Source organism: Triturus cristatus, chromosome 5_1 (genome assembly GCF_964204655.1).
Source record: "Triturus cristatus chromosome 5_1, aTriCri1.1, whole genome shotgun sequence".
NCBI classification, from domain to species: domain Eukaryota; kingdom Metazoa; phylum Chordata; class Amphibia; order Caudata; family Salamandridae; genus Triturus; species Triturus cristatus.
Genome location: NC_140587.1, coordinates 426,530,933 through 426,555,123, shown reverse-complemented (window position 1 = coordinate 426,555,123; position 24,191 = coordinate 426,530,933). Strand labels below are relative to the sequence as shown.

The following is a 24,191-nucleotide window of genomic DNA, read 5'->3' as shown; positions in this document are numbered from 1 at the left end:
CCCTCAGTGGGATGTAAATTTTGTGTTGAGTTTCCTAGTGGCATATCCATTTAAGCTGTTGTACAGTTCGACTTCTCAGCTCCTAGGGTCAGTGAGCTTCAAGTCCTCTCAGTTCGCCCGACTGTCACGGCTTATTGCCCCAGAGAAGGTGGCCCCCATACCTGCCCATCCTACCTGCCTAAGGTAGTATCTGCCTTTCATATGAGCCAGTCTGTTACTCTTCCATCCCTCCTCCCATTCAGCCAAAAAGGGTAAGTGACTACAAGGAATGGAGCCCTGGGTTGTGGTATTTTATTACATCATTACTACTGCAGTAGGCAGGACTAAGTGGATGACCAGCTCTTTGTGGTCTACACTGGAGCTAAGCTAAACAGTGACCAAATGCACCATTATGCATTGTCACCCTGTTTATCAAGATCTGCTATGCCTTAGCCAAAAAAGATCCTTCAGAGGGCATTTGTGCTCTTACCAGAGGCGGATCTCTCCAGAGGTGTTCCTGTGGCTGATTTCGGCTAGGTAGGTACGTTGTCATCCTTCTACATTATCCAAACTTGCTGCCTCCCAGCATAAGTAAGCTGTGACGTATAGCTTGCCTTGGCTGCTCCACATAATTTTTGTTTTTCATCAACACTTCTGAATTCCATCTCCCAGGGAGGTATTTCTTTGGGACACAGTCAAGGTGAGAATCCTACAGGAAGATTTCTTGTGGATACATGGCCTTCCCTCAGATTCCACACCACCCTCCTTCCTCCTATGATGAGATAGGGCTGTACATAATATCTTGTTTAATAAAACATGTTATGTGGTGTTATTGTTGCCGTCTCAGTTCCTCTTCAATCCTCCATGGCATGTGGAAAAAGTACCAAGAACCGACACCTGCGTTATTGTTTTTACAGTTCTTAACTACCCCTACAGTATGTTATTTTTTATATAATGTTATCTTTCTGGTGTTTTAAAGCAGTTACATTGTAATTCGTGTTGTTGTCATCATGTATGTAATGTATCAGTCTGTGTTTAACTTTTATGATTTTATTTTTAAAATCAAATAAAGTATGTATTGATTGATTGATACCAGCATGCCAGTTAGTATCTAATATAGTTAGATGTCGTGGCATCAGGTGTGTGGGGTTTCGGTTAAAGCTGAATGGTGCCCGCCAAGCGAGCTATTGCTAGGAAATATTTTCTTGAGCAGTCTGGTGCCTAGAGGGCTATTCATAAGGTGACAAATCTACAGCAAGATCACTTATCCACCGGAAATACCATTATTGAAGGTCAGTAACCTTCTGATTTTGCCTACTTTCAGATATATCGAGGTGCCCGGATTGGTGGATTAAAAGAGGCTTTGCATCACTCCCTGTGCAAAGGAACACCTCACATCCCAAATGACTTCCCAGATTGCCCTGCTGGAGTTCAGGCTGCCAAGGAGCTAGAGGCGATTCTCCTAGAAAAGTACAAAAGGTAAAGCACATTTTCTCTTCAAATAAGTGTATGAAACGATGACGGTCATATGAAATGCACCTTAATAACTTAACTGCTTGTTAACTGTTGGAAGTAACCTTTATTCAAATTGTCATTTTTGCAGAAAATTAGAAAAGTTTATTATTAAGGGAAAATAAATGCACAGCCTGCAATATATTTTCAGTATAGTCCAGGGGGTTATTTAAAGCTGGAGGATGTGGAGCCACATTAGCATGTCTAACTTATTCTCCCATCCCATGTCTTCAAGTAACTACTTCTAAACGTGTAAATTCCTTATTGAAATTAAGATTGCCTATAAAGGAGCAGTTGTATTAGCTGTATGAGTGGGCAAAATCGTGCAATGAAACTCAACTTCTTGGGCCAAATGTACTTGGCCAGTCTCTTGTGTGAAAATTGAACATTAGGGCATAACTTAAGTTCAAAAGCCATGCGAGACACAAGCAGACTGGGGCGCGTCATGGAAATATCAATCAGCTTTTACCTTACTGTTCCCACAAGACATTTCCTGCTAGTGACAATTTTGTGAACCTCATGCATGTGAAATCACCAGAAATAACCGAAATTTGAAAAATTTGACAATGAAAAACCAAAAACTACTTTGAGCTTAGTTTCAACTATGTATGGGTTTTTTCCATACACAGATTGTGTATGTTCGTAACATGTTTGGATGCAGAGGAATATGCTGGACACACTCTTGCCATCTAGTGTTGGGCCCGGATATTTGCAGCTTGTTTTTCTTTGAAGAAATCAGTCACAAGATCTGTTGTGACTCTACTGTTGGCCCACAATGCACCAGCACACTGGCTCCACCTCACATTGTTTTCTTCCGCCATTGCTTGGACGTTCAGAATCGCTGCTCATGGAGCGTAGTGTTCTATAACCGTTTTTTTTTTTTCGTTTTTTTTTGTCCTCATATATGCCACCAAGGTTCTTTATACGCAATCGATCGGCTCACAAGCAATATGCTGACACAGTTCATACCAACTGGGAGGGATAGTCATGGAACCGGGCCTCGTCCCACAGCAATAGAGCTTGATAAACCATCGAACGCCATACCATAACCTCAGAAATTCAGCCAGGGTGGTACCCAATGCCGAAAAGGGATCAGAACACCGCTTATAACAAGCAGTGGGATAGATGGCTTAATCATTGGACCTGGGGGGGAAAAAAAACAAAAAAAAAACCCAGAGTCTCACTGATCCCATTTAAGAAGGTGCCAAAATGATCTTTTGTCTGGGTTCCCGGCTCTTGCCAAATCAAACTTTGAAACATGCAGGGCAGAGGCGTACCAATCATTGATAGAGGGAGGTAAAGGATCCTTCCACTTTCTGCATATCTCCCTTCTAGCCAGTAGTATAGCGTAGAATACTAGCTTCTTCGCCGAGCTGGAGACCCCCTCTAAGATTCCGAAAATCACCAACTGGGGATGAGCAGTTATTTTGGAGTCTATTGAAGACGACAGGATCTTACAGATGGCTTCCCAAAACTGAGACAGAAGGGGGCATTCATAAAACATGTGGATGTCAGAGGCTGCTAGGAGACCACATCTAGCACACGCAACCATATTCCCCTGAGTAAATTTAGAAAGGCGAAGGGGGGAATAATATGCTCTGTGGATAGTAAAGATGTGGTTCCTACGCAACCACGCCGGTTTCACCACATCCCACAGCAGTCTACAAGATGTTCTCCATACCTCATGCAAATCGGTATTGCTTATGTCAGCCCCCCAGAGTTCATCTGGAAGCTTAAATGCTCCGTCCATCTCATCCAAAATCAAATTGTACCAGGACGAGATCTCCTTCTTAGCAGGGGGTCTATCAATTAACAGAGTAATAAGGGTACTGTAACCACCTACTGGAAATTTATTTATTCGAACGGGTTGTGCAGAATAGGAACTAGACCAGCTGGACATCTGCAGATATTTTAGCCTAGCAAGACCAGGGCCAATCTTTCTACTCAAACACTCCCAGGAGAGCAGTTCCCCCTCAACAAATAGGTCACCCCAGACCTCCAAACCCGCCTCTCTAATAGGTGCCGCAAGTGAGTCTCCCAACCAGGATGGATAATCGGGGAGATCCCATAAGGGAGTTCTACTGCTATAGTACCCTATTTTAATAGATTTTAAAACCTGGGCCCAAGTCCTTGCCGTTCCCAATAGAATTTTCAATTTAATTTTTTTAAAGAACTTGGGATCTCCGAATTTCAGTAAAAACCCAGACTGGCTAACTCCCTCTCCCCTAAGCAGAGTGGTGTATAGAGTTCCCACCCCATACTCCAATGGTTTTTTTAGCAGCACCCTAGCATGAGACAACTGGAACGCCCAGGCATAGACCTGGATGTCCGGGGCGGCCAACCCCCCTTTTCCCTGCGCCTCCTTAACTTTTTCCACGAGATTCTTGGAAGGTGTTTATTCCAGATAAAGGTATTAATCTCGACCTGAAAAGTTTTAATAAGGTTTGCATCGAAGTACAGAGGGATAGTATTGAAAAGAAAGGAAATCTTTGGCAAGACAACCGTTTTCTGTGTTCCTACTGCAAACTCTTCGAACCCCACAGTGAAAACAACATTATTGCGACAAGAGCATCTGCCGGGATCTCGGACCTAACTGTCACCAGCCATTAGTATTGGACGCACCGCGCCTTGTCACCTTGGTCTTCAACAAACATCAAGTCTTCTTGGTCATTTTCACAGAGAATACAACTAGAGAAAGGGTATGGAATGTGTTCACCCTTCAAGGTCTACCCTAGGTGTAATACTAACTATTAGCATGTTTGGATGAGCATACACATGCTGTGCACACTCCTGTCATCTGGTATTGTGCCCGGACGTTTGCAACTTGTTTTTCTTTAAAGCCCTGTTGTGATTCTACTTTTGGTGCACAATGCACCAGCACACTGGCTCCACCTCAGATTATTTTCTTCTGAGATTGGGCTTGGAATGAAAGTAATGTACAAACTCTGTTGCGTAAACTGTGTCTTAGACTCCGCTCTACAAGGTTTGTTTTCACACCCATGGGTGACATGAGTGAACTTAAGGTTGAGTAGCCCCACATAACTCCACCCAATACATAAATGAAGTGGTGTCAATGATCAAGGAGCAGTGGTAATCCATATGATCGTTCATTAATGATTTACACACTTAAAATCAGTAGAAACGAAAATATTTATTTCAACATATTTATTTTAAAAAAGTTATTTTAAAATGCAGAGATAGAGTGCACATAATATTGGTAAGCTTTTCAATAACAGCGAAAACGTAAAAAAATCGTAACATAATTTATAACTCTTGCGCCCTCACTATGCTATCTCTAAATGCTATGCTAGCTCTAACAGATAAATTAATTATAAGTCTGAGTTTCAGAGGTGGTGCACATCCCTGGAAAACAGGAGTTGTCAGCTATTTTGAGCACAAGGCCAAGAGTTAGGAGATTGCATCTGTGCGAGAACAGTTTTGGTACCAGTTCCTGGAGGCTGAATGGAATGTTTCACAGAGCTTTGGGGAGTCTAGCTGCAGGCTTCATCTGTCAAGATGGAATCTGGTGCTGTGCTCATCTGCGATCTGCATCTGTGACTGGGGTGAAGTTCCTCTCCACCTAAGGAGATGGTTGGTGGTCCTTAAATACTAAATTAATATCAAGAATGAAAACTTCTGACAGTTTCAGTAATGTTGGATATAGATTACGGGCACCAGAAGAAGTGTTTAAGACATATCTTCAAGAAAATGGGAGATGAAGTGACATCAATTCGGACTACACCCTTTTGATGATTGAGCTATGGATGTTCTTTTGATGACGTTAGCATTATGATAAGTGAACGCTTGTCACGCCATATGCCATTCCCCCAACCTTTTTCAAACAGGTAGACCAGGAGCTCCATACATTATTATGGCAGGGAGGTGCGCCTTGAATTGCTCTTAAAAAAACTCTAGAGAGGGGTTTATGATGGAGGCCTGGCAATCCCAGACATCAAGATTATTATTGTGCCTCGTAACTGGTGGTGATTAATGACTGGGTATACTCGGACTTGGAGAAACCAGCCTATCGGATATATAGAGACGCGATGCCAGGTAATGATTATGAAGCCATTCTATTCACCCGTAAAGGAAGGGAGTGCCTTCCAAGGCATACATCTACTGTGGTGAAGTGTTGGGCGGAAGCCGAGATTCACCTGGGAGGACGGGATGTGCTGCTATTTACTATCAATTGCCGAAGTCACACCTGACACTCCCTTTCATCAGGGCTGTTCTGGACACAGTGCAGTTTAAGGTTTTTTCTTCCGAGCGGCGTGTCCAAGATAGTCAAACTATGATACTGATCAGCCTCCATCCTGGGTTTTGGTGATAATGACTCTGAGGCTGCTGGGCCTCATGGCCTCCTGCATCCTGCTGGTGACACATGCGAGATGGCATATGCAGGCTCTGCAGTGGGACCTAACGTTCCAGTGGGCGCAGCATCAAGGAAATCTCTCCTACCTGCTCCAGATTTTTGAGAGAACTGTGAATGATCTGTAGTGGTGACTAACGAACCGTGATTGGGTCAGAGGCAGACCCCTCTCCCTTCCCCAACCAAATCTCACAGTAGTGACAGATGCGTCACTCCTGGGTGGGGTGACCATCTGGCAGAGGTGGAGATCAGAGGACTCTGGACTCTGGCGGAATCCAGACTCCACAACAACATGCTAAAGCTCCAGGTGATCTGACTGCCATTGAAAACCTTTCTAACATCCATCAAGGGAAGGCTGATACAATTGTTAACAGAAAGCACCACCTCCATGTTGTACTGCAGCAAACAGGGCTGGGTAGGGTCATGGCCCGTTTGTCAAGAAACGCAGCGTCTCTGGACATGGCTGGTGGTTCAACATCTGGGAGGTTCTCTCAACGCCAGGGCGGACAAACTCAGTCAATGATGCCTAACGTATCACGAATGGCGTCTCCATCCGGAGGTGGTGCATGGTCTCTTTATGCACTGAGGAGAGCCTCGGTTAGATCTGTTCACCACCACCGCCGAGAACGCGCAAGTCAGCAGTTTTGCAAGCTGGAGTTTCCATGGCGGCACTTGCTCAGAGACGCTTTTCATCTCAAGTGGCACTCAGGCCTCCTGTATGCCTTTGTGCCCATACCACTCGTACCCAGAGTTCGCAAAAAGATCAAGGACGACCGGGCCCAAGTCATCCTCTTGGCTACGGATTTGGCACAGAGTGTCTGGTATCCCGAGCTTCTGAGCATGGCCAATGATTCTCTGATCAGTCTGCCCCTTCAGTAAGATCTTCTGTCTCAGCAACAGGAAATGTTCTCCACCTGAACCTGTTCACTGCCCGCCTTCCTGCGCGGAGATTGATTGGTGACAGTTGACAGATTTCGACCTTCCTCCACAAGTCTGTAATGTCATCTTGGCAGCCAGGTGTCCCTCCACCAAGACGGTGTACACCTGCCTTTGGAAATAATTTGTGACATGGTGTGCAGAAAAATCTGTTGATCCCCTTTCTGCCACTCTCCCTGAGGTTCTGCTTTTCATTCTTTCTCTTACCCAGCAGGCCTCGGCTCAGGGCACTCCTAAGGGCTATCTGCCATTTCTGCCTTCATGCAGTTGGCTGATCAACATTTCTTTGTTCAAGTCCCCTATTGTACATAGGTTCCTCAAGAGTTTTACTCATCTCTTCCCTCCTTCACCATTCATTGTTCCTCATTAGGACCTTTATTTGGTTTGAACTTTTTTTGATGTGCACTCTTTTCGAGCCTCTACACAATTGTCCCCTCAGGATTCTCACCTTAAAAACAACCTTCCTTGTGGTAAGTGCATCTGCACACCGAGTAAGTGAGCTGCAGGCCTTTTTATCTAGGCCATCTTGCCTCTTAATCTATTAGGACAACGTGGTGCTTTGCCTAAGGGCCTCCTTTCTACCCAAAGTGGCCACCATTTTCATGTAGGCCAATCTATCACCTTTCTGACCTTTGATGCTCCTCCATGTCCCTCTAAGAAAGAGGAGAACATTCACCGTCTGGACCCAAAAAGAGTATTGTCCTTGTCCCTTGATCGCACACGAGAGTTCCAGGTGGACAACCAACTCTTTGTGGGGTATGTTGGTGCAAAGAAAGGTCGGGCTGTGCAGGAGCGGACCATCAATAATTGTACAGAATTAAGGCAACCAATCAAAACACAATAATCAATGATGATCAATGTACTGTCAAATTGAACCAGAGACAACAGTAGTTTTTGCAAAAATACAAAATAAGCTTTTATTGAAAATAGGAAAATCAAGAAAAATATAACATTCATTCATACACTTGCATGTCCATCATGCACACTTCCAGTCATACTATCAATTATAAAAAGACATTATTAGATTTGTTAACAATTTCCTCATAAATGACAAATGAACCATGTATATGAGAAACAATTTCAGTTAAAAACAGTGTGGCCCAAATTTGATTGACAAGAATGTTCTACGCGCGTTTCGGCACACCAAAGTGCATTCGTCAGGAAACAGATGGCCACAAAAAGAGAAACAATGTAGAATCTGTGGACATAAAAGTTGTCTTGTAAGTAGGGAAGGGGTTCATAAATGACAGCAATAATTAATAAAGATACAAGAACACAAATTATTGTGTGCATTGAACCAAGGATAAGGAACCACCAAGAGGGTAACGGAGAGGATATATGCCAATGGGAGGAGACATAGCAGATGGTGATGGTGACAATGAACCTAGAGTGAAATATTAGAAGGTAATGAAGTGAATGAAATAAGAAGAAACACCATAGAGTTGAGGTCCGTGCTTTAGGTTCACCCGTGTTGGAAGTGCTTATTAGTGTCTTTTCCTATACAGAAGCGGACCATCTCCAGATGGGTTGTGCTCTGCATCAAAATGTGCTACGTACTGGACAAGAAGCAATCACCTGAAAGTTGGCGGGCTCACTCCACCACAGCTAAAGTTGCCACCACTGCGTTAGCAAGCGGAGTTCGGGTCCTGGATATCTGCCAGGTAGCAACGTGGACTTCCCTGCACACATTCACCAAGCATTATGGTCTGGACAGTCAGGTCCGCAGGATTGGGCACTTTGCCTGTTCAATCCTGCAGGACTTTCTCTTTTTAAATTGGTCTGCAGACCCTCCTCCGGGGATGGTATTGCTTGGGTATCTATTCTAAGGTGAGGAATCTGCAGCTAGAAGTCTCTATCTGATGAACAAGTTACTTACCTACAGTAACTCCTTATCTGGTAGAGACTATATCTAGCCACAGATTCCTTACCGACCCACCCTTCCTCCTTACTTTGCAAACGGATTTCTAGAGACAGGGATGACTCCTTTCATGGCCCTAGTTTTGACACCCCACTGGTCAGTGTTCTTGCTGGCTCCGTGCTTCTGGCATGGAAAATTGTGAAAAGTAACTGATGTCAGCGCGCCTGGGTGGTGCCTATATACCGTCCCTTCTGGAGCGGACTATGCTGACAACAGAGGCCGAACCAGTAGACGCCACCTACCAGCGTGCAGGGATACTGCTCATGAAAAATCTTCCGGATCCAGTCTGACACCTGCAGAAATTCTAAGGTAAGGAATCTGCCTCTAGATATAGTCTCTACCAGATAAGGTTTACCAAAGGTAAGTAAATTGTTAATCAATTTTTAGCCCGGTGATCTTTACTGAAAACAAATGAGAACATATTGAACTAATCGCTAACTATTACTAACCTGAAAACATCTTCAGTCCTCCCCAGCGAATCTTGTGCAAGGACATATTGCCATACAGAAACCCCCCAATAGTGTACTTCTTTCAGGGCTGGATTGTCTGTGAAAGCCCATGCGACTATGATAACTTCCGTGAGTGAGGAGGACAGATTTCCTTACGCACACATATATGATGTGATGCTGCAGAGGAATGATGTTGTTGGTTCTCTGCCAGAACTTGAAGCATTGCAATATATCAGGAGTCAGTCTTCAGAACAACTTCTTCTTTGTTGCATCTATGCTGTAAAACAAATCTGTTAAACCCGTTGAGGAAATAAACATTATTTATGGAACATGCCAGAGGTGGCGGCACATATTGTATTGTAACATTTATGGAGCACTTCCCACCCTTGATGAGGGCTCAGAGTGTTCCCGTTTGCATCTGCTTCCTGGCACCCATTCAGATTGCGTAGCTGATAGGGTGTGAAATTGTAATTTATTTGATCTTCTTCCATAGCGCAGCTGCGCCAAGCAGTATTGGCATTTTTTACATTGTAGCAAGAACATTACAAAGATGGAGTTTTTGGAGGCCACAATAGCTTATCCTGATACAACTCAATAACTAGACGAACAGTAATTGGTAAGTAGGACATATGGTGGATGCGTCTTTGTACCAGGTGTAGGGGTCGTGTGAGAATAGATCATTCAGAGGGAGACCTTGTTAGACAATGTTTGTTCAGAAGAGAAGTGCCTTCAGTAACTTTCTGAAGGAGTGAACTGTAGGTTGGGGTCTCAGACAGGTGTAGAGGAGAGTTCCAAAATTGTGTGGCCAACCCTCGGAAAGAGCGCGTCAAGGCCTGTGAGGCTCTGAATCTCCTGCAGGAATGAGGTGCTGCTCCTCTGACCCCATCAGCCGCCGGAAAGCGTTAGATGGTTAGTCCAAAAAGGAGGTCTTCTGCTTATCTGATGCGCATCTTTAAACGCTGGGCAGCATACTTTAACATTGATCATCTACTGAACCTTGTGTAAATCTGTAATTGGTTAAATGTAGTCGGGTTTTCTCCCCTGCTGGGGCGAGTCTGGTTTTTCAATAAAATAAAGCGTTCAGTGGAGCCACGAAATGCGAGGGGTTGCAGACTCCAGAAAGGCAGTGACATGTGCTGCTGTGTTCAGCTGGACACAGGACAAGCTTTTCGTGTTTTTGGGGAGTGAAGGTAGGAGGTCGTGCATTGGGTGAGCCTGTTTATAGGGTGGGATACCTACCCTTTTAGGAGGGGTTCATTACTGAAGGATGAGACATCACACAGTGCGTAAAGTTTGGATAGGTGGAGTTCAATAGAAAGTATTTTGTTTGAAGAAGTAACTCAGAAGCGATAGAGACCCGGCCACTTGGGGCTGTTAAACAAGGTACAAGCATGCAGGGTCCATCCAGAAGCAAGCCGGTGCACAGTTTACTGTAGTCACTGGGTAGAGACAGAGCGGTGGGTGGTTTTGTGCTAAAACATAAAGGCAACTCCATAGCTCCAACCCGAGCCAGAGGAGCTGTGTGTCTGTGTGTCTATTAACCCCAAAAAAGGGGAAATCGCAGTAGGCCAAATGGCAATGTAGATATAGTGCGAGATGGGTAAAATGATGCCAAATAAGCTAAATAACAGAGCAGCAAAGAAACATGGAATGAGCCGACTGCCTTTTAAAGTAAGGGATAAGCGTGACCTTCGTGTGTAAGCGTGGTCGTGTTGCTAGCAAGAAAGAACAGACACAGAGCAGCATTCTCTTTTTTTTCTTTTTTTTTTTATAAATCTTTTTATTAACATTGCTCATGGTCTCGTACAAAATATCACCAAAATCACAAGGTACAAGTGCTACCACTCCTGCATGGGATATACACAAATCAGCATGATGGGACAATACCATACTTACACTTGGCCCCCCTCCCCTCCATTCCTGGACGCCAGATATCTCCGCGATGGCCCCCACACCCTTTTCCATTTTCGCACACAGCCCCTGGACTTATAAATGACTTCCTCTGCCACCAATCCAGGTCCCTGCACCGTTGGTCCCACCGCGGGGGCGCCTGCGCTCCCCAACAACTGGCAATATTATGCTTTGCCACACCAGCTGCCAATGCCTGCCATTGCTCGTGGTACCTGGACCAGTCCGTGGGTCCTTTGATCTTGAGGAGAAGCCATTTGGGTTCCACTGGAACCTGGGAGCCCACCACCGTCGCCATTGTTCGTGCTACCCGCGTCTAAAAGGGGTACTATGATCGGGCATTCCCAGAGGATATGGTAGAATGTCCCCACCCCCTGACATCCCCGCACACATAATGGAGACAGGCTCCTTCCCCACGCAAAAAAGATGGGTCCACGGGTAGTACACCCGGTGCAGAATTTTTAGCTGTACAAGGCGGAACCTAATCCGAATGGCAACTTCGCGGGGGTTTTGTAGGGCGTCCTGCCAATCGTCACCTTCAAGGTGACCGATATCCCCTTCCCATCTCTCCCGCAGGGACACAAAGGGGGTCAGGCATATTGTTTATGAGTTTGCGGTAAATAGTGGATGTTGGCCTACCGAGGATGGGGTCAAGAAGAAGCCTGTCCTCCATGGGGGAATGTTCTGGAATGGAAGTGTCAGAACGCACATGGGAACCCAAGGCGTGCAGAAGGCGAAGGTAGTGAAAACGCTGGGAGTCGCGCAATTGGTATTCTCGTTGAAGGTATTCAAAGGATCTAGGGGCGTCTCTTTTGCACACGTCACCCAGGTACTCTATTCCAATTAACTTCCAGCCCCTGAAGCCCACGAGCCCCTTAACTTCAGCCAAGTGATCCCCCACCCACAGAGGGGTCCTGCCTGTCAATTTGCCAGTCCACCCAAGAACTTTTTTCGCTTCCCGCCAGCAGTGGAGGACCACCCCCGTGTGACTCCCGGCATAACATACCTGTCCACCCGATAGGCAGGTTCCGAACCCGGCGCATAGACCCAGTCGTTGATTACTTGCAGTTGAGAAGCCCAGTAATACAACTGGACGTCTGGGATGGCCAGCCCCCCGTCATACACCCCTCTTGTGAGTTTTCGCAGCGCTATCCTCGGGCTTCCCCCCCTCCCACAACAGCGTACGTACAGATTGCGCTATGTGCCGAAACACCCCACTCGGGACCGCGTACGGTGCATTCTGCAAACGTATAGCAGCCGCGGCAGAGCCAACATCTTGAACAGTGCAGCACGCCCAACCAGGGAAAGGGGCAAGGACCTCCAATGGGACACATCAGTTGCCAGCCTCGCCAATTGGGGTTCAAGATTTTTGTTAAAGATCTCTGCCCTATCCCTGGTGACATACACCCCCAAGTATTTGAAGCCGCCCGTCACCAGCGATGCCGCGCAACCCCTTGGGATCCATGGTGGCGGGCCCGAGAGGGGATAAATGAGGGATTTGGTCCTGTTAATCGTGAAGCCAGAGTAGCTTCCAAACAACTCGAAGAGGTGAAGCGCCTGCGCAATTGAATGATGCGGGCGGGCCATATAGAGAACAATATCATCTGCGTATAGCGATATACGCTCTTCCCATAGGTCGTTGAGCGTCAGGCCCCAGAATGACCTGTCCCGTCGGATCCAGTGCGCCAGGGGCTCAAGAGCCAGGGCAAAAAGAAGCGGGGACAGGGGACACCCCTGCCTGGTTCCCCTGCGCAGGGGGAATAGACGAGACATCGCTCCGTTTACCCTGACTCGTGCTAACAGCTGTTCATACAACAGTCGCACCCAACTACAGAAAACCGGGCCGAAACTCAGCCTCTGAAGAACCATGAATAAATACGGCCACTCGGTATTATCGAAGGCCATAGATGCGTCTAGTGCCATGAGGGCCGTTTGAGCATCACCCACCGCCTCCGTCATATACAAAACCCCATATAGCCTTCGCAAATTGTGGCGTTTGCGGGGATGTCAGGGGGTGGGGACATTCTACCATATCCTATGGGGCATGAAACCGGACTGGTCCACGTGGCTCAGGTCCGGCAGGACCGATAGCAAACGTGTCGCCAGGGCTTTGGCCAAGACCTTAGCCTCTACATTTAGCAGCGAGATGGGCCGGTAAGAGGAGCACAGGTCAGCCGGTTTCCCGGCCTTATGGATGACCACTATTGTGGCTTCTCGCTGGTCCGGCGGGAGTTTCCCCGCCTCCCGGGCCTCTTATATAATTCAACAGGGAGCCCATTGGGACCCTGCGCTTTGCCTTCCTGGAGAGCGTTGAGGGCTTCACCTAGCTCTGCCCCAGTAAGATCGGTTTCCAAACGGTCTGTTTGCTCCTGAGATAATGTGGGAAGCGCAAAGTCACTCAGGAACTCCTCACAATCCAGCTCAGTCCTTGTACAAACCGGGGAGTAAACCCCTTCATAGTAAGACTCAAAGGCCTCCGCAATGGCCACCCCCGTAGTCACCAAGGACCCCGACCCATCCCTCACTTCCGCCACCCAGGATCGCGCCCGATCTCTGCGTTCGAGCCAAGCTAGCAGTTTCATGCTCTTGTCCCCGGCATCATAAATCCGACGTTGCGTGGCAAGGAAGTAGGCACGGGCCTCACCCTCCGCCAGCGACCGAAGCTCTCTCTGAGAGCAAGAGTGTGGGCTAGGTCCAGCGAGGGAACCCCGCAGGCCCTTCGCTCCAGGTCTTCAATCTCCCGTTCTAATTGCCGAATCCGAGCCTGATCAGCGCTTGAGCCTGACCCCGCAGGACCATTTTATACGCCTCCCACAGAATTAGCTGGGAAGTAACCGAGCCCTGATTCTCAGCAAAATAGTGTTGGGAACAGTCCCGTAACTTACTCATTAGGGAACCATCTTTGAGGCGCCAGGGATCTAGTCTAGGAAAGGCCGCCCTGCTAGCTACAACCCCTCTCAGAACCACACCCACCGGGGAATGATCCGAAATTCCCTTGGCCATAATGCAGGGTTCCGCAAAATCCCCCAGCCGGTCCTTCTGCGTAAAAATGTGATCTAGTCTGGAAAAGGAACCATGTCTGGCTGAGTAGAATGTGTATTGCCTCTGGGAGGGGTAATGCGCGCGCCAATACGTCACTAAGGCCCATAGCTGTAACGAAGCCCTTAAGGCCCATTTCCCCTCTATTGCCCTGCCTCGCCCCAGAGCGATCGTGTTCGGCATCCATGACCGCATTTGTGTCCCCACCTAGCACGAGCGTTCCCTGCGGGAGGCCCGCCAAGTGCGAGCCCAGCTTCTTAAATGTCAAGGCATGTAAACCAGGTGGGATATAACATGAGCTAAGAACTATTAGCCGCCCCTCCCATCGAGCTGCCACCGATGCCATACACCCCGAGTCCTCCGTCCCGGTGCCGGTGATGGTCATAGGCAGGGTGTTGCGGACAAGGATCCCCACTCCCCTAGACCCCGACGTGAACCCCGAGTGAGATACCATCCTGTATCCAAAACGGTCTAGGGCCCTGCACTTGTTTTCCCTGAGGTGCGTCTCCTGAAGGAGTACAACATCTGGGGAATGGCGCTTCACATGCTGCAGTACAAGCGTCCGTTTAATCTTATTGCCCAAACCATTAACGTTCCACGTCCAGATCCGTATCTGCGCTTGATCACCCATGTCCACACCTGGTCTCATGATACATCGGATCTATCTGCCTCCCATGCCTGTCCTTCTGATACCCCACCCAAACATTAGAATATGAGACATCATGAGCTAACAATGAACTACCCCAAGACCCCAGCCCCAAACCAAACCCCCCTCCCTGCTAAGTGGGACCCCAACCACCCACCCTTTGAAGTCGCAGAGTGCCTGTCGCCCCATCTGCCCAGAATCAACCAAACTTGGAAACGTGAACCTACAGTCCGCAGAAAAAGTCATACTGAATTACATTTTCGGGCAGGATACACCTCACTTCCCCCGGCCCCTACCTCCCTCCCCTCCCCAGACATAAAACCGCCACCAACATAGGTAAAAACTTATAGACTTAAATTCTGCATCCTTAACCGAATGACAACCCAACCACTACAGATCAACCTGCCCGACAACCAAGAAAATGGCCAGGTCTGGGCAGTATAGCCCCCCCTACCCTTCCCCAAACCCGCAGCCCTGGCAGCTCGGAGCCACTACAGTCACTTTGTAGGAGTCTGCTCGCTTTCCCTGAGTTCCCGTGGTGGCTTGCGTTTTGCATGAATCTCCTGACCACCGTGACCGGCAACCGCTCTAAGCAGGCCACTCTGACGGCCCACTGTGCGCCAGCCTTCCATTCAGTCGCTTGCCTCCGCTGGAGAGTCAGAGAAGTATGCCTTCTCACCGTCCATGACTTTGAGCCTCGCCGGAAATAACATCATATACTTCACACCACAGAGTCCTGAGAAGATTCTTTCCGCTTCTTCCGCAGGTGGCACGGGAATCTGTGGTGCGTGCGCTTAACCTGTCCCGCTTGGACTACGCCAATGCGCTTTATGTAGGGATCCCAGCTTACTCCCTTAATAAACTTCAAGTGATCCAGAATGCGGCTGCCCGCCTCTTGGGTGGGATCTCGCCTAGGGAGAGTGTGCGGGGCTACTTACGCTCCCTGCAGTGGCTTCCGGTCAAGGTGCGAGTGGTGTTTAAATCTCTCACCATAGCCCATCGAGCACTACATGGTCGAGGCCCGGGCTATCTGCTGAAACGTTTCTCCTTTTATGTTCCGGGGAGGACTCTGCGTTCCTCATTCTTGAGATTGGTGAAGATCCCTGGTTTCCAGCGGCACCGTCTGGGGGGCGCTTCCTTGGCCGTTCATGCGGCCCGCGCCTGGAATGCGCTTCCTTTGGCACTTCGCTGTGTGGAGGATATTGCGGCTTTTAAAAAATTGCTAAAAACCCATCTTTTTATCTAAAGTCAGGTTATGCTTTGTTTCCCCTGGGTCGCGCCGGGACACTCCTTGGAGTAGCCGTGCGCGCTATAAATCTAAATAACATAACACCGTGGTCACGCAGGGCTCTCTTGACCCCTTCAAAGGATCTCCGCATCCGCTGGACGTGTAACGTGAAGTCTGGGAAAAACCGAATGGTGGCATTCTCCAGTTTCAGATCTCCAGACACATGCGATGCCTGCAGAATTGCGTCCCGATCTCTATAGTTTAGGATGCAAGCAATAATAGTGCGCGGAGGCGCCCCAGGCTTGGGCCCCCCCCCAACGCACGGTGAGCCCTTTCCACGGAGAAAAAATTTGAGAGGCGTTTCGGCTTAAGGTCTTTAAGGATCAGGCCTTCCACAAAGCAATCCACGGACGGGCCCTCCATTCCCTCAGGTACCCCCACGATACGTAGGTTATTGCGTCGAGCCCGACCTTTCTGATCCTCCAGGCGAGCCACAATGTTAGTTTGATTTTTGGTGAGTGAGGCGACCTGCTCCTACAGCCGTTTCATCTTAGTCTGTAGGCCTCCGATAACGCTCACCGCCGCCGCCACTTTTTCGGACATCTTACAGAAATCTGCTCAGAGCAAAGTGACTTCTTCCGTGACCGAGTCCAATTTGGGCTCCATAGTGCAGCGCATGTCCTTAATTGCCAGCATGATGTCGCGGAGTGAGGGGTCAGGTGCATCATCTTCCGCACCGCTGTGCTTATTTGCTCCATGCTGGCCCTACTCTTTGCCCATTGCCACTGTATATTTATCAATGTGATTGGGTTGAGCCTGCGGCGTCAGCCTTTTGCGGCCCATAACTGGATCCCCATCAGAGCAAGTCAGATGGCGCACCGGACACTCGGGCCGCCCGGGTTCTCCCTCCGCTCAGAGTCCGCGGCCACCTCCCTCCGGGAGACCAGTGCCCCGGTTGTGCCTGATAGCTTAGGCAGAAGGAGACCTCCGAGCCCGCCGCCAGCCCGGAGATCAGGGAAGAACCAAGTCGCTTGCAGCGCCGCCTAGGCTGCGCCCCAGGCTCCACCTGCACCGACAGCGGACAAAAAGAGGCCGACCAGCCCAGTCACCTCCAGGGTCCCCCGGCACCCCACCAACCAATGCAAGCCGGGCTCCACTCTCAGCACAGTCCGCCAGCGGCAGCCCTGCTCAGCGCCCAGGTCGTCAGCGCGTCGGGAGGATGGCACAGAAGGGGCACCAGGGGGACCCAGGGACGCCCAGTCAATAGTCCACAGCGCACTCTAATGTATGGCAGGGGCTCCCGTCGCAACACCACTACTCTGTCTGGCTGCACCCCCCGGCGATGCGACACGCTGAGCAAAACAAATCCAAGATATGCCCCAGGCTGTGGACACACACCTCAGGCTGCACAGCCCCGGGGACCAAGGGCGAGGAAGTCGCAGCTGGGCCGCCAGTCTGTACCCCCCCTCCAGTCGGTGCCAGTCTCTGCTCCCGCCTTGCTGCAGTCCCTGCCGGCCTCACTCCTTGACGCCTCCACCTGGTTGACCCTGGCGCCGCCGCCGCTGCACTCCTCTGGCTTCAATCGCGCCGGCAAACCCTTGTCCCTCGGCCGGCCGCCACCACCAGGACCGCCGGGATCGCAGCTCCCCAGGTCTCGCAGCAAGACGTGCCCAAACTCTGACTGGCGCTGCAAAGCTGACGGCTGATCACCTCACACCCGCCCGCATATCGCTTACCGGGCATCATCACAGGTCACCATGTCCGCTGCCGGCTGCACGGCGGCGGGCGCCAGTTTCTGTCTGTTGCCGCCCCAGCCAAGGGGGGTGCGCTCGATCGCCCGGCACTGCCCGCCTGCCACCGTCCGCCTCAGCCTCAGCTCTCAAGGAGCGCCCATGCTCCCCCGCCACTGGAGTCACAAGCCGCAGTCGTGCTCCACGGCTGCCCAGCGGGAGCTGCGTTATCAGTAACCCCGCTCACTTCGAGACAGCGGGCGCCATTTTCTCGCCACCAGTTGCGTCGTCGAGGCCGCAGTACTTTCACCGCCAGGCGTTGGTGAGCCACTACAAGCAGCACGGATTGTAGCCTGTCGCTCCTCGTAGTCTTAGCCTGCAGGTAAGGAACCTTTGGTCACGGATAATGCCGGATTTGGGGTGTAATGCTGCGATCTGCTAACGCAGCTCGTTCAGTGTGCGGCCATCTTCCTTGAAATGAAATGAAATGAAAATGAAATGAAATGAAAAGAGGATTTATTGAGCGCGATAGCTACCCTGAGGCGTCCCAGCGCTAACGGACAAGGTGTGTGGGTGAGAATTGCGACACTTAGTCTGGTTTATTAAAGAGCAAGGTTTTTAGCTGTTTACGGAAGGAGAGCAGGTTGGGCTCTGATCGGAGATGGAGGGGGAGGGCGTTCCATAGTTTGGCCCTGTTATAGGAGAATGAGCGGCCCCCACATCTAACTCTTTTGATCCTGGGGACAGTGGTAAGGAAAGAGGAGATTGATCTGAGTTGTCTGTTTGGTATGTAGGGGATGGCCAGTGATTGATTAATGAGAGCGCCAGTTTTCCAAAAGGCTCGATGGATGATGCATAGGCGCTTGAATTCAATTCTTTGCCTTACTGGTAGCCAATGAAGATTCTTCAGTCCGGATTTGATGGAGAGTCGACGAGGGATCTGGAGGAGGGTTCGGGCTGCGCAATTTTGGATGACCTGGAGCTTGTGTAGAGTGGCCTGAGGGGCCCCCAGGTAAAGGGCATTCCCAAAGTTGAGGCGCGACAGGATTAGACCTTGGATCATAATTTGTCTTGCCTGGAAGGGTAAAAGAGGAAGGATTTTCCGAATGAGCCTGAGAAGACCAACGCACGTCGCTGACAGTTTGGCTGCTTGGCAACTAAAGTTAAGAGATTTGTCCAGCCAGATGCCTAGGCTCTTGATTGTATCCTTGGTTGTGGGGGCGGATCCGAGGCAGGTGGGCCATAGGTGATCGATGGTAGGATTGGGGGAGTTACCTAGGAGCATCAGCTCGGTCTTCATTCAATTTGAGACAAGACGATGTCATCCATGAGTATACTGCTTCCAAACAGTCCCTCAGATGGTTGGGTGCGGTGTGTAGTTGGTTAAGGGCCACCACTAGCTGAGTATCGTCCGCATAGGTGATTAGTTTTATTTCAAAAGGACGGACAATCTCAGCTAGGGGGCTCATGTATATGTTGAAGAGCGTAGGGCTCAAGGAAGAGCCCTGCGGCACTCCGCAGCCGAGAGGCTTACTAGGGGAGATGGTTTCGCCCTCGAAGACCCTAAATGAACGATCTGAAAGGAAAGACTCGAGCCAGGCCAAAGCTTTCTCGGAGACTCCTAGGCTCGCGAGTCTTTGCAGTAAGATGTTATGGTTTACAGTGTCGAAGGCGGCACTTAGGTCAGGGAGGATGATGGCGGCAGATCCTCCTTGATCCATGATCTTCCTCGCCTCTTCTGTAACTGCAAGCGGTTTCGGTCCCATGCATGGGACGGAATCCCATCTGGGAGGGGTCGAGTAGGTGATTATTTTCTAGGAATTTAACCAGAGCGTTGTTGACGTGTTTTTCAAGGATCTTGCTTAGCCATGGTAGTAGGGAGATTGGTCGATAGTTGTCTGGGTCCAGGTTGGATTTTTTAAGGAGAGCTTTCACCATGGCCTGCTTCCAGGGGGGCGGGACAGTCCCAGTGGACAACGAGGCATTAAGCAAGTTGAGGATGGTAGGTAGGATGTGGTTGGTTACTGTCAGCAGATTGCATGGAGGTGCTGGGTCGTTGGGAGAGCCGGATTTCACCTGACGCATGAGGGTTTCTAGCGAGGTGGAATCAAAGTGTGGAAGGTTCCTGAGTTCCTTGGCTGCAGGCCTCCCCCCCACAGAGCAGCATTCTTGTAGAATCTCTTTCACATGTCACAAACCCTGCCTGACAAAAATGGTGGACAGGTTTGGGTAGAGTGCTTCCACAGGTGAAAATCAGGACACTGAACCATGCTTATTTCAGTATACTTATATCTGCCTTAGACTCTGCCTGCCTCCTTTTGGATTTTCATGTAAGTTGACTTGATGAAATGTTCAAGCAAGTGTGTGAGTAAACCTGCAGATTACCAGGAGTTAGTGACAAGTGTTTGTCCACGAGAGCTATAGTCATCATTTAGTTTTGCTTTGTTTTATTTATGACTGCTTCACCATTTTTGCTTTCATAGACGCCCACCTGCCAAGAGGACAAATTATATTAAGCACGGCTCTGTTGCACCGTTTCTTTGTCCGTGGAAACAATTAACCCACGACTGGGAAGCCCGCAACAAGGCTGAGACAGAGGCTAATATGGCAGAAACCCAGGGAAGCAAATCCTGTGAAGATGAAATGCCCGCCTCCACTAGCCGGACCCTTCTAGCAGAGGACAGTGCTTGTGTGGATATGGAAACAATTCAGGATAGCGCATCTTCACAAGCGGAAGACGCAGATCAACAAAGCATCTCTTTCTGTGTAGTCCGGTACGTATTTCTAGATACAAAACCGTTTGCAAGTATGACATCATTTCCTGTTTGTCCTACTTTTGTAATCCGACGTATACTTGTGTTGTAGATGTGTGTGCATCTGTTTACCTAATTCCATGTCATTATCTACGCAATTTCTTAAGCTTGGTGGATATCTTTAAACCTTATTAAATGTGTGGACCCCTCTTTCCGATGCTCGAAACACGTGCAATCATAGATGGTGCTTGAGTAGGAGTAGGCAGCTAGGCAGCTTGGCTTTAGTGAAATGAGAACCTGGTTTGTGACTCGATAATATTTCAATTTTTTCAGTAGAGTGCTTTAAATAAGTCAGTCTGGTAACTCTCCATTACTGTGAAAAAATATTTTAGAATTATACCAGAAATGCAATTATAATTCGATGTCTGTGCCAAGATATACGGAGCCTGAATATCCTGTTGCCAAACTGTAAAATGAAGAAACACTCATCCTTACACCTCTTTCGCTACTTACTAGTTGTCCCCTTTACTGCTCTCTTCCTCCCCCCACCACCCAACATGACCCCCATCATTTCATGTGTATGTGTCAGCTGAAATCCTGAAGAACTGGGTGTGCGACTAGCGAATCTCTGGCCCACCGCTTCACCTAGGGTCCAGAAAAGACAAGCCAGCTCTACAGGTGTTGTTCTTTTAACATTATTCTGCTGCTACGCATATTTTACCCCTGATTACCACTCCAGTTTGTTTTGGTTTTTCTGTTAGCATTTATAGTTTAATCCTTTTTGGTATGTTAATGATGCAGGCTTCAGGTCCAGTTAACATTTATCTCTACTGCCAAAGCAATTTACAACAAGGTTCTAAAATCTTTTCAGCAAAATTTCTCGTAAGAACTTTTTTCATCTGAGGCAAAGTAATGGAGGCACCAGAGATGCGTCTGTGCTTTTCAGACTGTTCTGAGCATCTCCTTCTTTGCAGCCTTTTGGACCTCCAAGTCCACTTTGAGTGCAGACAGACATAGGACCTGAAGAGCTTTTGCATGCAGATAGTTCCTTTTGGATGTATCTGCACAGGCAGTACTTTGAAACAGGGTTCTTTTTACTGCGTATAGTAGTTAGATCCTCTGCCCGGATACCCGTCTCATGAGATGTTAGTAAAGAACTTCTGTCACTGTCAAGAGAGAAATGTTACATGGTACGATCCGATCAGCATTTGCAGTGTCTCCTCAAAATACGCCTGGGAGGGCAACTTGTAGTGGCAAGAGATTGACACTGCTGAGTCCTCAGGAAAAGCTTTTGCACAATAAATATGTGGAACTGAAAAACGAGCTACTTACCTTTTGATAATGTTCTTTCTGGTGGATACTCTATCTAACACCAGATTTCTCACCATAGAATATTCCTTAGGTGCCAGACTAGATCTGAAAGGTTTTACGCAGCCGTGCTCCTGCTCCTGCTAGGTGTGCAGGTCTGCATTGGCAGTATTCCGCCCACGTAAGTGATGGAGCAGAGCTGCATACAAACACCAACATCAGTTTCCTGCTTGACTCATTCTGCACCCTTGGATGCCGAGCACAAGACAATTGGAAGTGCCAGTGTGAAAATCTCTAATTTGGAACCTTTTTAGATGGCAAAAATAGTCCACTCCATAGAACGGGTGGTGAGGATTCTGTGGCTAGACCGAGTACCCTCCAGAAAGAGTGTAACCAAAGATAAGGAACTTGTACTTCTGATTATACTTCTAACCGCACATTCCTCACCTTTTGAATAGATACCAAAGCAGTACCTCCCACAGGTGAAGTCTGTTGAGTGGGATCAGACTAAAAAGTCTTTCAGGTCCGAACAGGCAAAATATCCTTCATATCGTCACTGGCTGTGAAGTCAGTAGTGCTTCATGAAAGTGTGCACCGATGCCTGCGTTGCATCCTGACAGAGTTTCAGCAGAGGCACCATGTGTGCCAACACTGTGGCATCAGCATTTGCCTTGGTGGAACGAGCCTTCAGTACTTTTGAAGGCTGCATCCTGGGCAGTGCGTAGAAGGACTCAATGAAGGGGACTGTTAGGGGAATAACAGAGTCTTTTTTCTGCACTGCCTTACCTTTCTTTGCCCCAGAGAACCGTACAAAGATCTGATCATCCACCGATAGTCTTGGTGCGATCGCTATAGAAGCTCTCTTGGGATCCAGCTCATGTAGCCGCCCCTCTGAAACTTTGGGAGAGTGATGGTTTGCCTAACATGAAACAGTCACTTCTTTTGGAAGAAAGTACCCCCTAGTCCTCAACACTAGCCTGTCTGGAAGAAAGGGTGGGGTAGGGTGGCTGTACTTAGAGTGTGGTAAATATTTCGTTACCGGTACTATTTTTTATGCGGTAAAGTCTGTCTAAGAATAACTCAGTAAAATGAGAGGCAGAATCCGTGGTATTAGAGGGTTTAAAAGGGCTTTATTCCTATAAAAAGGAACACAATTCGAATTGTGGGCCTTCTATTCCATCACCACGAAAGTTCAGGAAGGAAGGAACATATATTATTGACAGTTAAGCGGTTTTATAGAAAATGCATTACAGTGAAACAGATGTAAGAGGCGTGACAGCTGATAACTCAGATAAACTGTACATACGTAACTAAACATGGGTGTAACTAAAATACGTCATTTAAACATGATGTTACAAGTGGGTGGATCCATAAAAGAATCCTGCAATGTCAGCAGAAATATGTGGCAGAGATGCGCGCGCAGCTGCATGACGTGTGATTGACGTGCAACTAGAGGGTGAAGGAGACTTGACATTTAGCTCTACATGTGGAGACAGAAGTCTGGGGTTATGTCAACCTAATTCCAAATCATATCTAATATCCTATGTTTAAAGAACTGTGTTATCCAAAAGAGAGGTCTCTTAGGATAGAATCTTATTCTATACTGACTATACTGACTGTTAGCGCGTGTACAAGCGTCTAAGTGTCTACACTAGATGCGAGGGGGTAGGAATATTCCATGGTAACGGGGCTATGAATTACTGGCATGAGGGCAGCGAAGCCTGGCCCTTTGCACGGAAGCTGGAAGAATGTTTACCTAAACTACTAGACAGGAATGCATCGGATGAGGAGCGAAGGAGATAATCTCGAAGGTGAAATACAGTTTTTGGCAGGCAATATGGTGGATCAGGCACCGTTAGCCGCGCAGGGAGTAGGACAAAGTTCATGGTCACAGATGCGGGCTCAGACTGGAGCTTTCAGAGGCAGAAGGCAGGAAAAGGCTCGATGACAGAATTCGGGCCTACTCGCCTGAATCTGTGAGATGTGGAAAGTGAACCACATAAAGTCGGTGGCCTTTCATACTTAGGAATGGAATATCTGACCCATTCATGGCGGATCTGAAAGAGGACATGTTGACGGTGGACGCACATATATTTGCGTCTTCAGAACTGGAGCAGGAGGGAACATACATGTACTTATAGCATGCACATGGAGCCGTTGGGGTCTACGATAGGGGACATAACTGATCACAAAATTCATATTTCCTCATTCCCTCCTTGTCCCCTTCGGACCCTTAGGAGATATCGATCTTCATCAATCCATCGATCTGTTCATATAGCATCATTTGTTCTTCTTTCTTCTTCCGGGATCTCGAACGAAAACTTGGATGTGGGATACACGAGGTGGCACACAGACCACAAATCGCTGGCCCACATTGTAGACATAAGCAGCAACTGAATAGTATGAGAAAGCCAAT

At 48.4% G+C, this 24,191-nt stretch overlaps 1 protein-coding gene across 1 annotated transcript in view; it reads left to right on the top strand.

Annotated features, from left to right (window-relative positions):
* POP1 (POP1 ribonuclease P/MRP subunit) overlaps nucleotides 1-24,191 on the top strand; it is a 354,117-nt gene that overhangs the window by 298,768 nt on the left and 31,158 nt on the right. The window contains exons 14-15 of the mRNA XM_085605196.1: nucleotides 1,304-1,458; nucleotides 20,198-20,488. Coding sequence (XP_085461322.1) covers nucleotides 1,304-1,458; nucleotides 20,198-20,488 — 446 coding nt within the window. The remainder of the gene's footprint in view (nucleotides 1-1,303; nucleotides 1,459-20,197; nucleotides 20,489-24,191) is intronic.